The sequence below is a fragment of the Rousettus aegyptiacus genome, unplaced genomic scaffold (genome assembly GCF_014176215.1).
Source record: "Rousettus aegyptiacus isolate mRouAeg1 unplaced genomic scaffold, mRouAeg1.p scaffold_m13_p_3, whole genome shotgun sequence".
NCBI lineage: Eukaryota > Metazoa > Chordata > Mammalia > Chiroptera > Pteropodidae > Rousettus > Rousettus aegyptiacus.
The window spans coordinates 109,040,963-109,065,125 of NW_023416306.1; the positions used below are offsets into that span (position 1 = coordinate 109,040,963).

The 24,163-nt window shown below is 41.8% G+C and overlaps 2 protein-coding genes across 2 annotated transcripts in view; one reads left to right on the forward strand and one right to left on the reverse strand.

The window, feature by feature from the left end:
* AVEN (apoptosis and caspase activation inhibitor) overlaps nt 1-5,679 on the forward strand; it is a 150,602-nt gene extending 144,923 nt beyond the window's left edge. The window contains exons 5-7 of the mRNA XM_036239540.1: nt 1,325-1,420; nt 4,066-4,420; nt 5,205-5,679. Coding sequence (XP_036095433.1) covers nt 1,325-1,420; nt 4,066-4,420; nt 5,205-5,320 — 567 coding nt within the window. The 3' untranslated portion in view covers nt 5,321-5,679. The remainder of the gene's footprint in view (nt 1-1,324; nt 1,421-4,065; nt 4,421-5,204) is intronic.
* A 130-nt stretch (nt 5,680-5,809) lies between these two features.
* Nucleotides 5,810-24,163, reverse strand: part of RYR3 (ryanodine receptor 3) — a 464,873-nt gene continuing 446,519 nt past the window's right edge. Inside the window, exons 93-104 of the mRNA XM_016160800.2 lie at nt 23,509-23,706; nt 20,476-20,606; nt 17,229-17,271; nt 16,615-16,742; nt 16,137-16,197; nt 15,671-15,817; nt 12,599-12,733; nt 11,189-11,345; nt 9,967-10,031; nt 9,501-9,601; nt 7,418-7,469; nt 5,810-6,694 (exon numbers count right to left, since the gene is read on the reverse strand). Coding sequence (XP_016016286.2) covers nt 6,599-6,694; nt 7,418-7,469; nt 9,501-9,601; nt 9,967-10,031; nt 11,189-11,345; nt 12,599-12,733; nt 15,671-15,817; nt 16,137-16,197; nt 16,615-16,742; nt 17,229-17,271; nt 20,476-20,606; nt 23,509-23,706 — 1,314 coding nt within the window. The 3' untranslated portion in view covers nt 5,810-6,598. The remainder of the gene's footprint in view (nt 6,695-7,417; nt 7,470-9,500; nt 9,602-9,966; nt 10,032-11,188; nt 11,346-12,598; nt 12,734-15,670; nt 15,818-16,136; nt 16,198-16,614; nt 16,743-17,228; nt 17,272-20,475; nt 20,607-23,508; nt 23,707-24,163) is intronic.

The following is a 24,163-nucleotide window of genomic DNA, read 5'->3' on the forward strand; positions in this document are numbered from 1 at the left end:
AAACTGAGTCTAGCTACTGCTAGTGCCAGACTTGGGGCTGCTCAGCAAGAGGTAAGGCTAGATGCTTCTTGTTTGGGGTTTGTGAACCTCGGGGAGATTTTAGGAAAGTCTGCAGCATGAGCCAAGACAGGCCATTTGTATGGAAAGCCACTGGAAGCAGCTTGAGTGGGCCAGTAAGTTGTGGGGTGGGGTCTCTACTATATATTTTGAGATGTAAGATCCTTTTCCTCAGGGCAAGGGGCCACGCTTGCTGGTGCCAACACTGATTACGTAAGAGCCAGCTATCTCCAGAAAATTTCAGAAGGGCAGTTGTAAAGCCACATTGTTTCTTTCGGTCCCAGTGTACTACTGTTATGTGGAGTAGGAGTTAGAATGGGTTTGGATTTAGTTTTGGGGCTCTTCTTGAGTGCACCAGGAATAACTGACTCTCCATCCCCGGTCTTAACTCATCTACCCAAGACATTCCTACAGTGGAATCGAGATTAGACAAGAGGACCCCTGTGTTTTCTTCTAACTCGAAGTCAGTGATTATGGAATAAGATGTGATTCTAGCTGGGCCTGTGACCATCCTTAGTAGACAAGGTGGTCAGAGATTGTTTGCCTCTAATGTGAGGTGATTGTAACCACCTTTTAGTTTTTTTCCTTCTCTTGGGTTGCCAGGACACCTCAAAGAGCTATGATAATAATATGATTAAGCCATATAATCATCTGGAATGTCAATTTGTGAGGTCATGCACGGATCTGACTTTACTTCTATGAGTGGGCAGGGCATCAAAGGGAGCTTTTAGTGTTGGCCTCACAGAGTGCTGCCGGCTGGAAGGTAAGTTTCCATCCTTTGCTTTCTGTTTTGAAGAGAAGCGTGTACCTCTTTGTGCTCCTCAGTCCCATCCCACTGTCTAGACAGCTCTTCCTTCCTCTCCTGAAGGCCAGCCATCTGAGTTTGAAGGAGGCGTCCACTTAGATTTCATTGGATGCTTATTTTCCTTTGAGGTTGTTTCTGTTTTTTTGTGTCCAGTTTCTAGGTTGCTGTGCATAATGGATATGGCGTTGATCATTACCCTGCTGCTGCTCTGAGAGTGTGAGCTGTGGCTCAAGAAGGTGGTTTTGGTTTTGCTCATCTTAATATGGAGATGATAGACATTATAACCATATCAAATGTGATTTATGATTTTACTTCCAGCTAAAAATAACTCTAGGGGATGATTTATTTAGTTACTTTATATTGCTTTTTACTTCCAAAAGGACATTTGTAATCATCACCTGATATATATAGATCATATGTATATATATGACATACGTAATTATATTTATTTATTTTTAATAGAATTCAGCATTTTATGTGAACTGTGAGTCATTGGTTCAAGCCCTTCAAGAACTGCCTCTCTCAGTCCGACTCAATGTTGCTGCCGAATTGGTCCAGGTAAAACTCTGATGGATGGCATCGTTAAGCTGGTGTGGATTAGGGCGGGGAAAGAAAAAGAGGGAAAATAACCATTCATTTCATAAAGCTGAGGGTTTTGTAGTAGGTAGCATTTCGTAAAGTTTTAAGGGAGTATGAAATAATGTTTTTAAAAGTTTTTTAAATTAAAAAATCAGATGTAATGGAATTGAATGGAATGTAATGGCTGGTGTTTTACTCATAAATATTTATGTTATGCACTAAAGATACAGTGGTTTAGTAGACAGACATGGTGGTGGTTCTTTCTTCTGGAGCTTAATCTATTGGGAAAGATGAGTATTAATCAAATTATCACACAGATGTACAATTTGTGGTAACTCCTATGAAGGAGAGTTACAGTGTGTGATGAGAATATATAATAGTGACCCCAGTCTACTTTGGTGTAATCAGGAATGGCTTTCCTAAAGAAGTGACAGATAAGCTGAGATCCAAAGTATAAGAGCATTCGAGTTTGGATTTAAAGAAGAGTGACCCAATTAGATCTGCATAAACAACACTACTGGTAATGACAACGACGACAAAGAACATGCTGGCTGTAGAATGGACTGTGGTGTTGGGTGTGTTTCTTGGTAAATTCATACATGCAAGAGGCGAGTAGGTGTGGGGAAGCAAGTTAGGAGGCTATTGCATGGTTCAGGTAAATAGTACTGTATCTTGGACTAGGGTGATGATAGTAGAGATGGCAGAGAATTGGACTTTACCAAGAGGCAGTACTTCAAAAGAAAAAATAACAGGACTTGGTGAAACACTGGAAATGGAGAGAGATTGCAGGCAATGAATTATTCTAGGTTTTCCAGCTCGTGCAACTCAGTGGTAGGCAGTATCAGGAAGGGTGAGGTTTGAACATTATGGATTTGTGCCTTTGAAGGATCAGAGTGAAAATATTAGTCAAATGAATATAGAAATTTATGTTCAGAATTAAGGGCTAGAAATTTGGGAGATGGTATAAAATGGCAATTGATGAATTGACAGAGAAGGAGGCCCAAGGACTGTACTATGAGGAACTCAACATATAATTGTGGCTGGATTGATTTTTTTTTTTTTTAAAGCGAAACCCTGGGCAATACTAATATTAAATAGAAACCTAGTGACTAAAATGATCACCTTTGTTCTGCAGTTGAATGTAATGCTGAGTTTGAGTGTAGCCAGGACTTAGTTACTTATCCAGTCGTTTCTAATTGCATTTACTAGTTTCAAAGTTAGGGCAGCAAGTAGAATTAAGGGCCAGGGCCAGGGGCAGGACAGAGAAGTAGAGAGGATGGCATTAACCCGTTGGGAAATCACCCTGGGGCTTCTAATAGCAATGTGGAGGAGTGGGTGTTTGGGGTTGTCTTAGGGACTAGGGGAGTGGTACTTTTTTTTCTGAGTGTCCAGAGTTGTTCAAGGTTCTGACATGCTTGCTTTGGTCCCACACAGTAAGGAATGGTTAATAGAACATGTCAGGGAACCACTGAAACAAAAGTGATAGGGGTCAGGATTCAAGAGAGAAGAAGTGTGAGCATTTGAAGGTGAAGGATGTTGCATCAGTAGCAGGCCTTAGAGTAAAAGTATACGATGATTACAGTAGCTTTGAAAACCCGATAGTTTTACACCCCCACCCCTAGCCCAGCCCCACCTCCATAAAGTAGAGCGGGTATTCTCAAGTGGGTTTGCCCATTAGAATCCCTTGGGGAGGTAAAAACAATGCCAGACACCTGGAAATTAAATGGTTCCAGATTAGAATAGAGGACCACTTCCCAGCTTCAGCTTGAACGCTGACAATGATGGATGAATATTTGTGTATAAAGCCCCCATACACTGCTAAAAGCCCCAAAGAGTTATTTGCAACTGGATTTGAACAGGAAGTTTAACTGCACAAATAGGAGACAATGCCGCCAATAGTACTGAACTTCATTCTGAACCTGTGTACTCTGATGCCATGCGAGTCACCCCAGGCCTCCCTCCAAAACAGTGGTTCTTAGCCTTAGCTCTACATTATAACCACCTGGGGAGTTTTACACTTTTATTAAATTATAACCATGGAATCGGCATTCTCATGGACAAAGTATATTGCCAGCACCCCAGAAGCCACCTTTCCCCGAGTCACTATTTCCCTAAAACCAACTTTCCTGACTTCTAATACTAAAGATCAGTTTTACCTGTTTTTGATTTACAGATATAATCAAATAGTATGTTTTCTTGTGTCTAGAATTTTTCACTCAAATATCATCCTTTTCGGTGAATTTGCCCCTTCACCTTTATATTAGTGCTTTTAAGAACAGTGAACAGACCGAATGTGCCAGTTACTTCTCGGTGCTTTTTACAAATGTTTAAGTCTCATCACAGATCTAAGTATGCATTCAAATAGACCTATGGTACTGTCAGTTCTCAGGCCTGATGGAAGACGTGGCCCTTTTTATTTCAACTCTAAGTTAACGCACAGCTGAGGTGGATAGAGTAGAAGGCCCAGCCCTATTGTTTGTGAGGTCTCCCACATGTACCCCTAATTGGTAAGGAAAGGGACTGGGACAGGGCCCGCACTGGAGACTCCTCGTAAACTTCCATTTCTGCTTAAGTGAATGTGCAGGACTTACATTTTTAACTCAGTTATTATGCTTCTCTTTCAGACCGCCCTTCCTTTAGAGCTTCCTCAGGTGAAACCAAAGAGAAATGATGAAGGCAAGGGACTAGGGATGCAGTTAAAAGGGGCCCTGGGGCTCGGAGGAAAGAGGTCCGTCTCTGAGCTGAAATCTGCTGGCTGTCCCTTGTACCTGGGTAAAGATAGCCCAAGACCGGGTCCTTCTACGGGTTCTCAGAAGTCCACTGCCCCACTTCAGTCAGCAGCAGACCACTTGGAAGAAGAATTAGATCTGCTGCTTAATTTAGATGCGCCTGTACAAGCGGGGGCTGACATCTTACCAGACCAGACACCTCAGGACCTGGAATCCCAGAAAGATGAGGAGGTGGCCCAAGAAGAAAAAGGTATGGTTTTCATTTGATTTCCTATCTTCTTGACTCTGGTGTTTTTGTGAGAACAGCCTCATGCACGTCACATCCGTACACAGCTCCACCGCTGTCTGACATCGATCTGGCATTGTCCACTGACATCTATTTCTGTGCTCAGATCTCTGCTTCCGCCCTCCCACCTGACCTTTCTGACAACATTCCTTTCACTTGATATACCATACTTCCAAAGTTGCCGCCTGCCTGATTGCAATATTAAACCTGGGGCTGCAACTTGAACTTGTGCTATAAAAAGACATTAAGATACTCGGAGCCCTCAGCTGTGCAGCAGCAGACCTTTTAATTGACTGTCTCAACAGTCCCGTTAACCAGCTCTTTCTCCTTGCTTGCTATTTTTTTTTTTTTTTTAATAAAAGAACACTTCATTTGTGCATCTTCTGTGAGAGGGTGGCCCATCCGATATGGAGAGTCCTAGGGTGACTGCCCCATCCGTGCACTGCATTTGAGAACCTTTAATGACTTTCCAGCTTCACAACAACAGTAAAAAGACGACTGAGCTGTTGGTCTTTTTAAAAGCCTAGTGAACTGTGAAATTCAGCTTCAGAATTGAAGAGCAAATTTCTACCTTGTTTATTTGTTTAGATATTATATTTTCTTAGGGCATAGGAACAATGGAATGTTTCCCTTTGTTATAAGCAAAGCAATAATTATGGCTGAATTATATCATGGAACAAACCCCAGGGAAGCTTTAACTCTCAATTTTGGGACTAATGTGAGGTTGTTAACATTTTTATTTTCCCAGTTCTTGCAAAACCAGCTGTGACAGAAGAAAAGAACATAGAATCAGAGCAACCAAGTACATCAAAAAATGTTACTGAGGAAGAGCTTGAAGACTGGTTGGACAGCATGATTTCCTAACCAAAGAAAAAAAAAAAAGTGCCTGAAGCCGATTTTGGTTGCCTCGTAAGTAAGGGTGGGCCCAAGGCTGTCCTTCAAGAACAGCTGGTTTACAAGCATGTAAAGCAGTGTGTTCTATCATGCTTACCGCTAAACACCTACCTCTGTGTTTGACAACAGCCAAAATAATATGTTTGAAGAGGCTCATCGCATTTGTTCTCTGGCTTAGTAGTCTAAGACATTCTTTAAGGGCAGGGGATGTTATGGCCACCATTTCCAGCTTCCTTCCTCTCAATGTTTATGGCAAGTGCTGCTGATGAAGAGAATAGACGCCACAAGGCATGCATTTGGCCAAAATAAAACAAATGGTGGTCTATGGAGATTTTTTTCTTTCTTCTGCGGGGCTTTCGGCCATTTGTCTCGCCTCCCTTTTCCTAGCAGTCACAGTGTGGTTGTAGAAGCATCCAGAAGTGGTACATTACAAGAGGCCGAACCATGGATTGGTATGTATTACTTTATTGCAGTGGGCACTTCATTTTATTTAAGGAGATTCACCTAACATAGCAGCTCCACTACTTATAAGGGACCGTAAAGCATTACTCAATTTGGCATAAGATTGAGATTTTTCTGACTTTTCAGTACAGTACTTTTCTTCTAATAACAGCAGTTGACAAGCTGTTACTGAAAAGAAATTATATTAATAACCTTCAAGTGCAGCTTCTTAAAGTAAGACAGATCAACACAGCTAATTAATGGGACTGTCCATCTGGAACATAAACATAAAAAACTTGCATAGCTATATCTAAAGAGGTTTTAAGGCACTTAATCGATATTTCAGTGTCGACAAAGTGTTGGTTTGTTTTTTTCTATTTCTTTTAACTGCTTAAAGTTTTTCAAGCTGATTCTGGATACATTCTCTAGCAAGTACCATGGGAAAAATTAGACTGCGGTTAAAATGATTTTTTATAATTCAGACCGTGAGTCACTAGTGGTTACTGTCATGTGACAGTCAAGTCTTTATACTTCTTTCTGGTCCTTTCTTCCATGATGCCATCCCGTCAAACACGTTAGCACTGGAAAGCTTGAAAACATTTTTTAACATTTTGACAGGGTATGTCCATTAGGCACAAAAAGCCCAATCAATTCAAAAATATCACATGGATTTTTAACAAATGCTTTTTTCTTGTTAAGGTACGCATTTAGAAAATGTCAGTTTTAAAAATGTTGCAGAAGTATAAGAGGATTTTAATTTCACTGTAAGTTTACAGTCCAGAATTGTGGAGTTTCTTTCATTCAAGTTTATCCAAGCTGATCTTCGTATTGTTTTCGAAAGCAGTCACCAGCTGGGAAGAAATCCCAACACCTTTCCTGGTACATCTTCCAGACATAAGATTCCTGAAAAAATAGCAAAAACTGGGTTTTAGCTTACTGTAATTTTAAAAGTACCTTTTTTTTGCTATCTCCCTTTAAGAATACTGATGTGGATTTATGTGAGGCCCGACTGGCACATTCTTTGTTTTATTCCCAGCCTATTTAGGGAACAAGATGTCATTGCTTCCCCCCTCGCCCCCGCCAAAAAACCCCACTGAAACCAATTCGATGATTACCACTAAGAATCTTAGATTTAGCAGTAGGCTGATTCCATGTCATCTGTAATCTGTCACAGAATGCAGGATGAGGGAACATTGAGTGGCGGCTTAGGCAGACTCCTGGGTTGCTCTAGCAACCCTTCATTCATACCTACACCCACCCCTCCACACCCTGTGTCCCTGACATATAAGGTTATCTTATGCATCTCTTACAACATTTTATTCTGATTCTCCTGCTCTTATTTCCATTCACTTAGCTTCTCATTCTCTTTCTATAGTATTTTCTCCACCTCTGGCTATCCTGTTTTGAAGCAATAACCATAAAGGTTTAGTAAATGTCAGTGTTTATTCCAAAACAACTCCTGGTTATCCTTCCTAACAAAGTGGAATCGTCTTAGAATGCTGGAATAATATGTGTGAGACCAGTGGAGTCATCTGTCCATCTCATTCTGTGTTCTGCCTATTCTCGAGGCTTAGGTAAAGGAAGCGCTAACACAGGTATGATTATTAGAGACTTTTTTTTCCTCACCTGACCCGTGTGCTCTGTTTCATCTTTGTTAATCAGATACATCAGGAAGAACCTAGAAAAAAGGTATAATTAATGAGAAAGACAATATTAGATAAGTTCATTTACTCGATCAATTGAACCAGAGAGAGAGTTCAAATATATTTAGCGTCATGCTGTCTGCTAGGCCTTTCCCAACTAGGGTAGTGTGGCACGATGACACAAATCATCATTTTATAACATACGTCAATCTCAAATCTAGTCTCTTTGTAAGGAGAGATCCTTTTTACCATCCCCAAACCTTGAGCTAAGATCACTGTGAGAAAGCATTTTGGCTACCATTTTATTGTTTAAAAATATCCTAAACAATAAAATTGGTAACTAAAAATCTTTTAGTAGGCCGATTTATCATCTATGAGAGTGTAGAATTATGTGTGTCTCAAGGATATGTCGTGGAATTTTGGGAAAGCATTTAATCTCATTAAGTTGCTCTGATTCTTCCAGAAGTATAGTTTTGTTTTTATTACAGACAACTGAGAAATGCCAGTGTGGTTTCACTTGCTCTAACTGTGCTATGTCTAAGGTTTGAGTCTGTCTGGAACACATAAGTCTCCAAGAGGCTGAGTTCTCAGCTTGCATTACATGACCTCAGAGCCACCTTCCAAAGGAACCAGTCTCATGCCCTTCAGGAAAAGGACTGTGGGGCTGTTGGTATAAAAGAAAGTAGAAATAAGACCCTTCTGAGGGTGGAGAGAGCCTGAGCCCCAGATTTGGAATTCTCATAGGGTATTCTTAGGTTTATAGCTTCAGATTGTGGTCTGTAGCACAGGCTATAAATAAGTTAGTTTCCTTTGTTCCTTTTCCTTTATCAGACTAAGAAAGGTGGCATGGCCAATGCATTTACCTTGGGACTCAAGCATGTAGGACTTTACACCTTTCCTAGCACATTTATTTGGGAAGGCACCAGTTTTAGGGAGGAGTTTCAAACATGGATAAGATGGATTCTTTTCCCCTCAAGCTAGCTATTAGAGGGGTACAGGGACAGAAAATAGACTATTATAACACAGAGTGCTATGGGAAGATGCAGAAAGGGGTCCCGACCCAGACTACAGTGCCCTTTCACTCTTCTCTATTCAGTGGTCCTGACCTATGGCCTTGTGCTTACCTTTTATGGAAGGACACCCACCTTGATTAATTCTATTAAGATGCAAACTCTCTTAATGACCAATGATAACAGTACTTGAGGAAGGGTATGTTAAAGTTATTTTTAAAAACTCAAACTAGCAAAAAGCTAGATATAGCTTTGCCACTTTTCCTTGACAATGTAGGCACAACAGGGAAGGGCTAGGCCAGGAGTGTATTTTCAAGAAAAGAAAAAAACCTGCTGACCTAATCACTTAGAGAAATCCAAATCGTCAGGTAATCTGTATTCTCTGTAAAGTTCTTAAGTTTCACAGGCAGTCCATGGCACACAGTAGGCAATGAATCATGTGTTTTTAAGTGAATAACATTTCACTTTAGGAAAGGTGAAATATTATTTGTCTACTAGCTCCCAGGCCTTAGAACAGTGTGAAAACACATCTAAAAATCTCTCATGGAGCCTTTATATTACTAGTAGAGGATGGACATGGTCAGGCCTGAAAATTGACTACAGGATCTAGCGATATACAAGTCACTGGCTACCTTGACAAGAGCCAGTGAGAAGGAAGGCCTGACCGGGAAGGGTAAAACATTTTTCAGTTTTTGCTGGAAGTAAAAGTGGGGCCACAGGTTTTTTTTCTTTGCTCAGGATTAAAAATTGTGTGGTGATAGGAAAACTCTGGTAATGTGACCTTGAGAAAGGACAGGATCTAATCCTAGATTGAAGAACTGACCTTAGCTCAGCAGGAATAGTCCACCATACACATCTATGAAAACATGGCAGAGGCAGCATGTATTGAGAAAGATGTGGGCTCATGGGGGCTTCTGGAAGTTCTTTTGTAATTGCCTCTGCTTTTCAGAGCAATAGGAGGAAATGGCATCAGCAGAGACTGAACTAAATGACATAACTGTTGATTTTACTCCACCACTCTTTCCCCCGTCACCCCTATTGACCAAGAGTACTCACAAGTAGTTGGCTAAGTTGTGCTCTTGTAATGTATGCGTTTCAAAACCATGAGGAGTCGTGTCAAAGTAATCATTGCCAATCCCACAGATGAAACATTTAGTCTAGAAAAATAGCAGTAAAAGGCATTAGTAGGTGTGACGTTACAGGCAGTGGAAAAAGGGTGATGATCTCTGCTTGAATTGGGAGACACTGAAAAATATGAGATTCTTCAGACTATTAGTCGTCTATTCCATAGCACCACCCACCTAGATCCTAGCTAGCTGAGGGTGCTTGCTCCTGCTCAAGCACAGTGCAGGGGCATGGAATAGAGCAGAACAGAGAGCTAGTAGTAGACTCCTAGAAGACAGGCATGGAAAACTTCATTGGTAATTTTGCTAGGGCCGGCCCTCAGAACCTATTGTTTAAAAATTATATTTGCTGTGACATACAAAAATGGATTTGAGATGAGTTGCCAGGAGAACATTACCTCCATATCTTCTCTCACTTGTTCCTGCTGGTCTCTTAGCTCTCCAAAAGCATCAATAATAAGACCTGGAATTTTAAATATGAAGACAGATAATCTGTTCAGAGGTTCAGGGTATAGGAATGATAGAGGGAATGGCAGAGCCCACTTTGTTTTGAAAAAAGTAAATCATCAAGCCAAGGAAACTATTCAAGGAAAACAAGATCGGCAAAATCTACTTGTTTTCAAATACTGCATCCTGACTAACGGCTTCGCATTGTTCCTCATCCTCCACCTTTCTACAGTAGCACTGCTAACCACTCACTCCTCCTAGAAACTTGTCCCTCCCCCTTCCATTCTGCTTTCTGTCTTATGGCTCTCCCTCTTCTCCTAGCCCCTCAGGCATTGATGAGTCTCAGGGTTCTTCCTGGGTCCTGTTGCTGCTCTACACCCACACCTTTGAGCCCCAGTGCCACGATGAGTCTTCTGTTGTTTTATTTTTGTGTTTATACGTATTATATTCTATCCTATTTCATTCCTGACTTGTCCCTTGAAAAACCTTTTACAGTTAACTACTTATTAGTTCTCAACACCTGCATGTTTTCCAGGTACCACAAGGTGTGACTCAAACTAGATTCATCATCTTCCTCTAATTCCTGATAAGTTGTTGCTTAACTATCATTATCCCACCCCCTCCCCGCAAAGAAGAGGAAACCTGTCACATCTCGTAGCTCCTATGTTCCTTCCCTACCCCATTGCCTGGGATGAAAATGATGAGGGCAAGACTAGGCCCAGGAGGTCTCTAGGGAACAGAAGAGAAGGAAATCACCAGTTCGGAGCAGGGAATGGAAAGAAGGGGTGGTCTGCTGTCAGGATTCTCAAGGTTCTTCTACAGGCATGCCTTGGAGATATTGCAGGTTTGGTTCCAGACCACTGCAATCAAGTGAGTCTCTCAATAAAGCAAGTCATTACCTTTTTTGCTGGTGGAAGGTCTTGTCTTCAATTTGTAAAAACCACAACCTCAGTGAAGTACAGTAAAATGAGGTATGCCTGCATTGGTACCTGGCTGTGTCTCTGGCTTTACATGTAGCCAGGGCCTCATATATAGTAGATGCTCAATAAATGTTTGTTGCATTAACGAGTAAAGGAATGGCCAAACCCCTTTATAGAAAACAATTATGTCATAGATGTAGGAAGTTAAAGAGAACTAGATTAAGCCCTGCTTGTACTTAACTGGCAAACGTACCTTGAATGATGGCCAGCAAGATGACAATGACAAAGAAGAAAAATGTAATGTCAAAGACGATGCGGTACATTTCATAAGGGTCACCAGCAGGGTCTTCGATTTCATCGCCGATGCCGCCTCCAGCTCTCACTCCCACATACATGTGGAATAGGTAACACTGGAGAAGAAACATAATGGCGATTAAGGTAAAAGTCACAGTGTTGTTTTTAGCAAGGTGGTCAGATCACGCATATAATTACATCAAACTATGACAGCCCTGGGCCAGGAGAAGGGTGCTCGCCAGTGGTGTTGCTGTCCCAACTAACTGCTCCCCAACACACCCTCTGGTCAGCTTGGCGTCTACCACAAGGACAAGGGAGAGGGTGTTGCATTTAGGCTTTAATGATGTTTTCTGCTCATTTAAAAATGTTGAGCTATTTGATACATACAAAAGATTTCATCTAAGGTATGTTTAAGTTAAAAGACCTTTGTGCCCTGACGGGTATGGCATACATGCCAGATATTAGTTTTCTTTCTTTTAATTTTACCAGTGCTCGTGTGGACTTCAGGCCGGGCTACAGCCTCGCGGAGAAGACCCCACCTACTTCCGCATTCTCCGTACACCCGGTAGGGCCAGGATTCCCGTAGCATCTTAGGGAACAGACTTTCTCTCCTATGCTAAGTGTGATCCAGTGCAAGCATCTGGGCACTGGCTCACAGAGCAGGGTGCCCTCCGTCTCTCTTGACCGGATGGGTTTGGTTCAGAGGAAACGGCAGTCTTACAAATGAAAATTCAAAAGCCAGGGGCAACATGGAAATAGGTGCTGGTCACAGGAGGGTTCTGCCCCAAGAAAGCAGAGGAGAGTTTTTAGCCAAGAGGTCTTACCCATGTGTCTAGAGAAATGATCGCAGCTGGGGCAGTTCCCTGCCACTGACACACATGTCCTTTTCCTGACCTCTAGTCACTATACCCTTGTAGAGATGCTGCTGCACTCTGAGCTGTGCCCTGCTTTCCCACTTGGGCCTGTCCTGACGGGACTGCCGCTGCCCTGATCGTACTGCTGTACCATTTTTCAGACTGGTGGCTGAAAGAACCCGTGCTGGCTTGCTGCAATAAACTGAGCAACACATTCATGGCACTTTCATCCAGCTCTCAGAGACGAGTTTAGATACAGGTCCACTCACACTTCAGTACAAACGAATGCGTGTGAATGACGACCTGCCCTGAGGGTGTGCTGCTCCTTCCACCCGGCCTTAGGCGAGCACTCCTGAAACCCATTTCCGTCACTTCCACCTTTCTAGAACACTTCTCGCCTTCGGATGAGACATCATGTTCTCCTCTATAACTATCACTCTTAGTTCCCCAAACCACCCACAGCCCCTCTTTTCCAACAAGGCTGGGCGACCAGGTGGTCCTGAGTGGGCTCTTACCGTCATCATGTCATCACACTTCATATCGGGCTCGTCGTCATCTTCACTCTTGTTGTAGAACTTGCGAAAGAAGTTGAAAGCCACCACGGTATAGAGATAAACCACCACAGCCAGGAGACCGACAGTCAGAACCAGCTGGGAGGGGACAGAAAGACAAAGGAGGTGGGTCTTCTCCACCTTAAAGGTTCCTGGGGGACCCCAAGAAAACAGGAAAGGTGAGGCTGAGCTGGGGAGAAAGGAGAACAAGGAGGGACTGGGCAATAAGGACCATGATACCGCAGGTGGGGAAGGAAAGCGGAAACTGTAGAAACGAACAGGCTGTTGGGAGAAAAGGATAATGATGGGGAGTCACGGGCTAAATTGTGTCCTCCTCACCCTTCCCCATTCATATGCTGAAGCCCCAACTTCCAGTACCTCAGAATGTGACTGAATTTAGGTCTTTAAAGATATAATTACATTACAATTAGGCCGTTAGAGTGGGCTTTATTCTAATTTAACTGTTACGCATAAGCTGAGGAGCTAGGACACAGAACAGATAGCCGCATGCACAGCAGGACAATCTAAGTGAAAAAGCAGCAGGATGGTGGTCAGGTGAGAGCCAAGGAAAGACACCTCAGAGGAAGCAAGCCTACCCACACCTTGATCTTGGACTTTCAGCCTCCAGAACTGAGAGGAAATAAATTTTTGTTGTTTAAGCCACTCAGGAGGTGATATCTCGTTAAAGCAGCGCAAGCAGACTAATGCCTAGGGTATCGAATTGGGCCTACGTAAACTACAAAGGGATGTCAGGGTTGAATAGTGAAGGTGTCATGACTAGGGTTACCTTGTTTTTTTGTTTTTTTAGAGAGCAGTGACCTGAGGTTTCATGATGCAGCTTTTACTCTAACACTGCTTCTCAAGAAACTAAAGGTTCTTTGGATTGGTCGGTCTCGTTACATGATGCTATTTCATAAATAACCATGAACTAGGTAACTGTCACAGTTTTCAAGTTACTGTAAGAATTGTTTATGATTGTTGAGCAAAGCGACACTTTTCATAACCAAGAAATCTGCCTAGGACCTTCGTAGGGGTCATGGGGCATGTTTATTTCCCAGCTTTAGGAGGTATCGTAAATGAGGAGCAAACAGGGCCTGTTCATCTAGCCTGTAAAAGGGACTAGGTGCTGATTTGGAGCTATGAAGATCAATAAGATACAATCTGTCTTCAGGATGCTACACCTAAGGGGGTAGGTGTGAGTGCTAAAATAAAAACTGAACTTTCAATATCTGAGTAAAGGAGAAGAAAATAATTCTAAAAGAACATAGTGTAGGACTGGTACCCCACAGATCACACTTTGGGAAACATTGCCTTTACAGGATGAAACTTCCCAAGACACAATGCAAAAGTACACAATGCCCTTTCTCCGAGGAACTATAAGGAAGCATTTAACAGCTCTATGCAAACATCTATATCACAGGTTGTTATTATCCCCTCAAATTTTAGTTCTTCTATGTGGCAGCAAACTTCTACCTCTAGCTTTCCTCCATTCTTTTTACCACCGACTACAACAAGAAACATTGACTGTTGCTACTACCAGAAGGCTAGAAGAAATAAACCTAATACCTGATGATCTAGCATGTTCCATTTTAGAATGATTAAAGGTCAACTTGACATTTTCTTCTGTTTGGAATCTTTATGTATTTTTTTAAGGTGTACAACGTCATGGTTTAATATATGAATACATTGTAAAATGATGACTGCACTCAATATATCCATCACCTTATACAGTCACCATCTGCATGTGTGTGGTGAGAACACTTAAGATCTACTCTTAGCAGATTTCAAGTATACATTATAGTATTTCTAACCATAATTACCATGCTTTACAGTAGAGCTCCAGAATTTATTCATCTCATAACTGGAAATTTGTACTCTGACCAACGCTCCCCATCTCTCCCACCCTCCAGCCCTCAGCAACCACTATTCTCTGTTTCTCTGAGTTCACCTTTCTTAGATTTCACATGTAGTGAAATCACATAAGATTTGTTTTTCTATGCCTGGCTTATTTCACTTAGCATAATGCCCTCAAGGTCCATCTGTGTTACAAATGACAGGATCTCCATTTTTATGATTGAATAATATTCCATCATATGCATATACCACATTTTCTTTATCTGTTCTTTCATCGATGGACACCTAGGCTGTTTCCATATTTTGCCTATTGCGAATAATGCTTTAGTGAACATAAGAGTGTGGATGTTTCTTCAAGATACCTATTTCATTCCCAGAAGTGGGATTGCTGGGTCGTATAGCAATTCTGTACTTAATTTTGTGAGGAAACTCCACACTGTTTTCCATAATGGCTGTACACATTTTAACTTCCTTCTCTTCTCCCTCTCCTATACAGAAGTTTACAGATGTGAGAGAACATGTCCCATTCATGGAATTGCACTTAATGTGGAATGAAATGCTAAAGGGTTTGAGTTTGTTGACAGAAGGAGTCATGAGATTTTAATCAGTACTGTAGAAAACAGACTGGATATAGCAATGGCTGTATAAACACATCTTTTAATGTTTACTATGTCTGTATATAGACATACAGCTATATCAACTTTTCAACTTTCTGTATGTATAGACATATACACATACATAGCTGTCTATATACATGTCTAAATCATTGGTTCTTAGTTGGAAGCGTGTATCAGAAGTACCTGGAGAGTTTTCTAGCTACATATGACCACTAGCTAACCCCCAGTGGGTATAGCAGATCCATGGAGGAAGAGGTAGATCTGCAAAAGTTCTCCACAGTGACTGGATATATCCATCTCCTTTCTTCCTCCTCTTCCCTGGTTGATCTAAATGTTAGGGGTTTCTGAATCAAGGCCCTACGCCTCTTAAATGATAGCTATAATTTTAATTGGCTGCAATTTTATAAAAACAATCACCCTTAATTCAAGTGTTTGGCTAAGAAAGGGGTATTATACATGATGATGACACACACTTTCCTGTCATATACTAGTTGTATTACCTGTGTTATTTTTTTCCTGCCCATATCTAGATCCATCCTGTTCTACATTAGTATAAACCTAATACCTGTTTGCCGTTGTGAGTTACAGATGACAGAATAGTCCTCAGTGTCTTGAAGCCCATGGCGATGTCCAGCAGATGAGCAGCGAAGAAGAAGTTATTGTAGTGGCCAAGGATGGACATGGTTGTGTACCAGGCAAGGTAGAGAAAGGACTGTGGAGATGGAAGACATTTTAGCAGCTTTTCGGGCATTCATGCCTCCTGATGTGCGAATCATTTTTTTCTCATCCTCAGGGAGTGAGGATACAGGGTTTTTAGGTGCTGTGGTTCTGTGAACCGGTCTAAGAATTGCCAAGTGAAACCCCATCTGTCTTACCCAGAGAAAAGTGTCCCCAGCGCCGCTCAGGCTCTCTGTTTTTGGAGTAATCCCTGACTCTTTCTGGGCATCCTCCCTAGCTTGCTTCCCTGTGGCATCTACTGACATCCCTTAACCCAGGGTATAAAATATTGTTTTTCCAGATGCCATACTTACGTTGTCAGTAAAAACAACTCCTAGCTTCCAGATGTGGTACTTCATGTCAATGGAACTCAGCCTAAAGGGGAACAGATAGTTTAAAAACATAAACATCAAGATTTAGTTAAGTGTTTAATAAGAGGGATGAAATTAATGTTTTTTTCTTTCGGGTTTAATAATCTAAATACGGCTCTGAGCTTTATCAAGTTGTATGTGTTCCTCATGAGCCCAAGAATGGGTGAATCACACACACATCCTGAAATTTTAATTAGTCTTTCTTTTTCAGCTCTATCAGGCATAAAAGCTGATAGGTCCTTAAATTATTAAAGCAGTGTTCTCCCAATATGTTAGAATCTAGAAGAAACACTAAGCCAGACTAGAGCCTGAGAAAACAGATATGATTGAGATTCCCCCCCCCCTTCCCCCTAGCACAGTGAAAAGGGCTGGAAAATCAAAGGATCCACTTTAAGCGGACTTTGGATTTTAAGCTCTGTACCATGACACTAGAGACGCCGCCTCTGCTTTCGTCTCTTCCACTGGGCTAAAGTCAAGGGCGTTTTTGTCCAAACCCAGGAGTTCGGCAATGCGTTCTGCTCCATAAAGATCTCCATACTTGTTGATCACCTAAAGCAGAAAGGATGACAGGGTGAGTTTGGGCCACGTGTCACCATCAATATTGTCTCTAGTCGCAGCATCTTCAGAGCTTTGCTACACTGGGCTCTTCCAAGAGGTTAATAAAGTTATGATTCAAAATGTAACAAGAAAATAAAGAGAAAAAAATACCCCCCCCCCAAAAAAAACAAACAAACAAACCAGAAACAATAATGGCAATTAAATGAAAACTGCTTTTCGAACTGATACTCTTTCTGGAAGTGAGAAAAAACCTAGTATGCAGAACACAATGATTATTTTAAACTGTTTAAGGCAGATGAGTATAGGAATGGAGCCAAAAACCTACACATGTTCATGTAAAACCCCTTCTGTGACTTCATGTTTTCAAGAAACCATCATAAAAGTAACATCAAATGAACTCATGTTTAGATAGGGAAAATAAAATCTATTACATTTTTTTTGTTGGTGATGGAACTCTCCCCCACTGAAAGGGCATACCTTTCTCTTCACAAACTTGTCCCAATAGTTATTAGGAAAAGATCTGAAAAAGAAAATGAAAAAGGGAGTCTCTTAACATCAAGGCGAGCACATCAACTAACTGCAGTTTGAGTGTCTGAATCTGTAATTCCTTTTTGGTTTTTGTCCTGCTCATTGAAGAATTCGATACCTGATTGAAGTTCAGAGTCACCACAGGACTAACTGATTTATGGTTCCACTGCTTTGTACTGACTTCTGAAACACTTGGAAAGCCCCTCTGCATTTTCTACCTCAAAATTATAGTGAAGAGCCAGGAATTGTGATGATGGGATTAGATAGAAGCGGATAGCTATTTATGGATCCCAATAAAATTAGAAGCAGAATCCTGTAGGAAAACATGCCTTCATTCTTCATTCATTGAGTACCTAGTTTATGTCAATAACTGGGGTAGGTGCTGGGGATACGGTGGTACAGCATATAGACAAAGTCTCTAAGTACATGAAGTTTGCAGTCTGGGAATTTCTACAGGGTTTTTCTTAACTCTGTTCTCCATCCCCATATAACTCCTGTGGGGTCTGCTTTCCTTAGGGAACTACATCCCTCTCTCCTTTGGAGGTGGTTCCCTATAACATCTCACACCTAACCCTCCCCCCGCCCTCTCTCCTTCACTGCCCAATGGATCTTTCTTCTGCCTGGCAGCTTCTACCAGTTTCACTGCAGATAGTTTCCTACTGTTAAAGGCCAGAAACAACTGTCACTTTCAGATGTGTTGTCAAAAACCATTTAAAATATTTTGTTCCTCTCCAGAATGACTGACCCTTCCTGGGAGGGTTGCTTGTGAGGTTAGAGCAGAGCCACGGAACTTCTGGCTCTTGGTACATGCGTCCTTAACTTCTGTTTTCCTTCAGTCTTTCTTGTTAGATCTAGAACACAAAGCCCCCTATTCTAGAAACCACCCAAGTTCGTGGCGAGGAAGTGGGAGTCTCCCTCTGTTCACAGACCTCTCAGCAGAATGTCCTTAGCAAATGCCACCTGTGCCGAAGAGGGAGGCGATCTTTTTTTTAAAAATTTTTTTATAGTTAAAACAGTTTCTTTGTCTTAAACATCCAAATGCCACTTAAAAGCAATGAACAAAGCTGGGTTTACAGAATAAACTGCTAATCAGTTTTATCTCTGGGGGATGGAGATAATTATGTTGACTTTCTTCTTTGTGTATTTTTCTGCTCCTTGATTTTTTTTTTCACGTATTTCATTTTGTTTCTTAAAAAAACAACACAAGTAAAAACCAAGCCAGGCTTCTTCTGTCTACACTGATCTCTCTCCTTTATACAAATGGTCCATAACATATAACAGCCTCAGTCACGTTTTGTTGGAAGTGGAAAATTCCACAAGTAGTGAAGGTCCATTGACCAAAGGCTCTGGGCAAGACCCTTTTGCAGATGACCTCACTTTACTCTGTGTATTTTTGTCCCCTGACTAGGTATGCAAGCTCCTTGAAGGTAGAAACCATATTTTTACTTGATTATATTCCTTAAAGGCAAGGGTAGACAAAAGAAACTTCAGAAGAAAAATTCATAAATAAATGATACCTCTATACATGAATGGTCAAGAATAATAGTATAAGATGCTCCACCTCTTTAGAAATCAGGGAAATGCACAGTGAGATGCCTTGCACACATAAAAGATTAGCAAAACTATCTGACAACAAGTGTTGGCAGGAAGGCAGGGAGCAAGAACTCTCATACAGTATTGATTGGAAGGTAAATTGGGACAGACATTTGCATAACCTACTTACTGTTCAGCAAATTTTTCTGCTGGGTCTCTACTCTGGACAGACTGTTTATGAATTATAAAAGTGTTCACTGTAGCACTGTTTTTAATAGCCAGAAACTGAAAACACTTGACATATCCACTGTTGGGAAAGCGGATAAATACACGATAATACACTCATGAGTTTTGAAAATGACAAAAACCATGGCTACACATATCAACATAGGTGAGTTCTCAAACAGAGTACTGAACAAACTACTCAAATGATGGTACAATACACATAGTATAATTCCATTTATAGAAAGTTAAAAAACAGTCAAAACAATATCTAAGGACGGATACCTAAGTGGTAAAACTATAAACTAAAACGAAAGAGTGAATATCCCTGAAGTCAGGAAAGCAGTGTGCTGGAGGTTTGGGGAATATATATGATCAAGGAGGATAACGTCTAGGACTTTGAAGTTTTCAGCAATGTTCCATTTTTTAACCTTTGTAGTTCATTTTATAATACTTTTAAAAACATATACATATACATCTTTATATGTCTTTAACAATATGAAAATATCAAAACAAAGCTCTCCATGATATATAGTTAACTGAAAACAACAGGTTACAAAAGTATGACATGCACAATGATGCCATTACTCTGAAAAAAATTTAAGGCTCATGTATCAAAAAATTTTTAAAACAGTTATTAATAGTTATTTTAAGCAGTTATTTATGCGTTTTCCTACTCATGGACATTTAAGCCAGTTCAAATTTAAAAAATTAGCAAACATCCTCGGGACATTGTAGTGTTCTTGTCTCATTACCTCTCTAGGATAAATTTCTGGAAACTGAACTGCATTTTTACAGGGACTGTTAGGCCATTACACCTTGTGCCACAGACACAAGCATTATGTGTAATTGCAGAAAGCTTACCAAAGAATTGAATTCTTTAATATCCCCAAGTTTCTGTACAGTAATGACACAGGGTCAGAAACAGGCTTAGTAGCTTTCCTTATTTGAAGAGATTGGCAGGGACCAGAAACAGGTCTTTGATTTGCATGCTCACTTTTTTCCCCTAAGAGTAGAGTCTTTTCCTTCTAAGGACTATTTTAGAAAGCTCAGTTGTGCTTTTCTAGAGCTGCCTCTCTCTGTTTGCCTGACCCCCCAGGGGTCCTGGTTCTTGTTTCTAGATGTGCATATTTTAATTGGCACAGCTCGGAGTTTCAACATGGTTACCTTTGTTTACCCATCTAGCCCTATTTCGTTTCTTTCAGAACATTATCTTGTAACTCTCATTTTCACAATTGTGAATGCACCGGCATGAAATGGCCATTTTTTAAATAGAGAAAGGGAATGAATAACAGCTTGATGCCTGCCGTGTGCCAGGCACTGGGCCAAGCGTGAATACTCTGTAGGAGGTGGTATTCTTATCCCTTTATTACTGAGGAGGAAACTAAGGCTTAGAAGGCTCGATTACCTTGGGTGTGTGTGAGTGTGGGTGGGTACTTACGGTGTGTTGATTACCAAGCGGTCCCATTGCCCCTTGATGTCATCTTCAGATGGTTGTTCAGTGATATACAGGCCATCAAACTCCAGCTTCCTGGCAATTTCTTTTTCCCTTTTGAATACCACCAAAGGGACCTAGGAGTGGGAAGACACTGGTAACTTAGAGAAGGCTTTCTAATTAACACACCCTCTCCCAAGCATTTCTTACAGATCGGCCTTCCAACTTCTGGGCTACAATCTCTCTGTAGTAGGAGTCTTAGGGTGCCTAATTGGAGGTCCAAAGTCATGTCTCTTCTCACTTTGGCTAATACACCCCCCTTTTCAAAAGCTGATGTGATTTGAGCCACCGTTTAAGGTTTGGGTAAACAGCTGATATTAATGCAAACTAGACGTCTTGACCCATCCAGGTGAGAAGGCCATATTTAGATGAGCCCCTGGGCCAAATGAGTTAAAGTCTCCTAGGACTTCTAGGCTGGAGCTCAACTACTCTAGAATTGATTGGTCAGCCACAGGAATACCATGAAAAATTCCAACTCCCTTCAATGGCTAGGGTCATAGTCATCTTATGGCTTTGAAGTCTGGTTAATGAAACATGGTTTAATAGAATGGGAACGCTCAATGGACTATGTACGTAGTCTTTCTGTATTGAGGTTTTCTTCGTGAGATTCTTCCCCAGAATTCCTGTCAGGGAGAAGCACACTTATTTGTTCTCAACTCTCTTTCTCCATTCTCCTATAGTTCTAACTTTACATATGGTGGCATGACTATAAAGACCTACCACCGAAGAAGTACACAGGAAAGGATGGGAAAATAATCCACTCGCCCCAACCATCACCAGACACGCGCGCGCGCGCGCACACACACACACACACACACACACACACACACACACACACACACACGCTGTAAACACAGGACAGAGTTAGTGAGGTTAGAGAATACTATCGAAATCCCAGAAGTCAGAATAGCTAGAGCTCTTGCCAGAAATGCTGAATTTAGACAGAACCAGGCCTTCTCATTCAGCTGGGAAGCCACTGGTTACTTAGCAACATCCTCGAGACCTTGGTCTCCAAACTCATTCTCCAATAACTCTTTCCCAATGTTCACGATATCCATATGTCCCACATAGTCTTTTTATTTTCAAGACAAAAAGACAAAATTTAGATCATGATTTGTAAAGTTACCTCTTGCTCTTCTTTCTTTAAAACAATGAAACAACACTGAGCAAATAATGGATTAATGATAGGAAGGTGGCAAAGGCTAATAATAGGCATTGCACACCGTGAGGAATTGATGATTTCTGTCAGTTAATGGATGATGTAGGAGGGGAAGCAAAGATAAAGCTACGCTGACTAATTTCTGCTGTATTTTGAAATGACTCAATAACAATAATAATATCAAGTTTCAGAGCAGTACTGATCTCTGGGATTCAAAGCATTCCCCCTTCAATCTCCTAACAGTTTGTAAAGCCTTGTAAATAGGACTTGTCCATTTTTATTCCCTAGGCAGTGTTTCTCTTGTTTTCTCCAGGTCAGTAGTATATCTGCACCCCATCCAACAAGATGAAGTTAGGATTGTGATCTAAGGAACAGTAGCTCACGCACTCCAGCATTACTATGTCTGGTCTTCTGAGTACTTTGACACATATTAAGCCATTTAATCCTCCCAGCAACTTTTAGGGGCTGGCGGTATTATAATACTCGTTTTTACAGAGGAAACAGAGGAATGGCATAGTTAAGTGGTCGAGCTGTGAGTCCAGCCCAGGCAGCCTGGCTCCAGAAACTTTTATTGTGGCGGTGGAGTCCTCGGGGTGGTTTAGGGGATGTGGTCTCTTTAGCAGGGTAACTGGACTTACTACGTAATACTGGGAGAAGTGAGGGCCATAAGGATAGGAATATATTTCCTGGACTCTTCCCAGGGAGAAATTGGCTTGGTGAACAGCCAAGGAGACTTCCTACTAAAGTAAGAAAAATGTAATGAGGAAAAAAAAAAAAGTGGTATAATAGAAAAAAAAAAAAAGGACTAAGATAAGCACCAAAAACAGAATGAAGACTGATGTGACTGTGGTGGCGGCCCCGATAAATGCGGTCTCCCGGCGTTCGTGCCCTTGTGCAGCCCTCCACATCCTTGTGCAGCAATGCATCTGGGGCTGGCCCTGTGACTTGCTTTCACCAAGTGAATGCCGTAGAAACGACACTGTGCCAGTTCTGGATCTAAGCCTTAAAAAGGGCTACCAGCTTTCACTTTTATGCGTCATATGCAAGAAGTCCAGCTACCTGGCTGGAGAGAGAACGTGGAGGGGCCCCATGGGAAGGGCGACACCCTGAGTCTACACAGAGAGGCCCAGCTACCCCGGCTGAGACCAGCCTGCCAGCCATTGCCTTGCCAACGTACTAGCATGAACGAGCGCCATCGTGGACAGTCTGACCCGGCTGAGCCTCCAGATGATGGCTGATGCAGCTGCCTTCACATGGAGCAGAGAAACTGCTCAAATGTGCCTGCCCAGCCGGTCCACAGAATCAGAGAGAGAACACGCCATTTTAAGCCACTAAGTTTTGGGGTGATTTGTTATGCAGCATTAGAACTGAAACAGTAACTGATCAAATTTTCTTTTGATATCTCAAATAGTTAAAACCTAATAATTTTTGAAAGATGAAAAGCATTCCTATAAAAATTCCACCAAAAATTCAAAGATCAGAAGAACGTGTTATTACTAGCTCCACAGATGACTTAGCTTGATGATTTTAATTCTGTGAAATTCAGTAAGCCGCGCCTGAAATGGGACTCGTGGAGCAGGGCTTCTCAAACTGGAGTGTGAATACAGATTACCTGGGGAGGTTATAGTGCAGATTCCGACTTAAAAGGCCTGGGGCGGGGCCCAAGATTCTGTGGGTCTAACCAGCTGCTAGGTGATGCTCATGCTGTTGCTTCGCAAACCTTAGCCTATCAGCCCTCGCAAACACAGGGCTGGCTCGGTTCAAACATGATGCTTCTTCCCCAAGGAGTCAGATTAGATTCAGAGCGGCCAGCAACTCACCTTCAGGCAGTAATAGCCCACCACGCAGACTAAAGAGATGACGGTGTGGATAACGGCCAGAGCCCGCAGTGTTGGGGCCATGTACCCCGTGCTCTCCTGCAGGACAAAGAACACCATCGCTTCCTCCTCTTCCTCGTCATTAAAGGAATGCCACAGGTTCGCAACGTCCTCTGCCTCTTCTAAAGGTTCTTCGGTGACCTGGTCCAAGACACACACACTCCACTATAAACACCAGAAAGAGCCTCTGACACTTGGCTCTCCCCACATACTTTTTATTGCTAGCATATGCTGAGCAAATAGTAGCGAGTCAGCATCACTTGCTGAATGAATGGGGAACCCTCAGTATCTGTAATAATTGCAAATAAAATTTTCAAGAGACAAAACCTATCTTGAGGAAAAGCGAACATTTTTTAAATTAGGGAAGTTTTGCTATATGTATATGCTATAATCCTGGTGCCTACGATCCCTGTTATATCTGAAATGCTGTGGCCTGAGAGGAGGTTAAGATACAAACATGAGCACGCACAAGTGTACACACACACACTCAACATTCACGGCTTCAACTGCCGTTCTTACACACACTCCCAAATCTACACTTCTGAGGCTTCCATTCTGCAGCTTCAACTGTCTGCGGCTACCTTCGCCTGGATGCTGT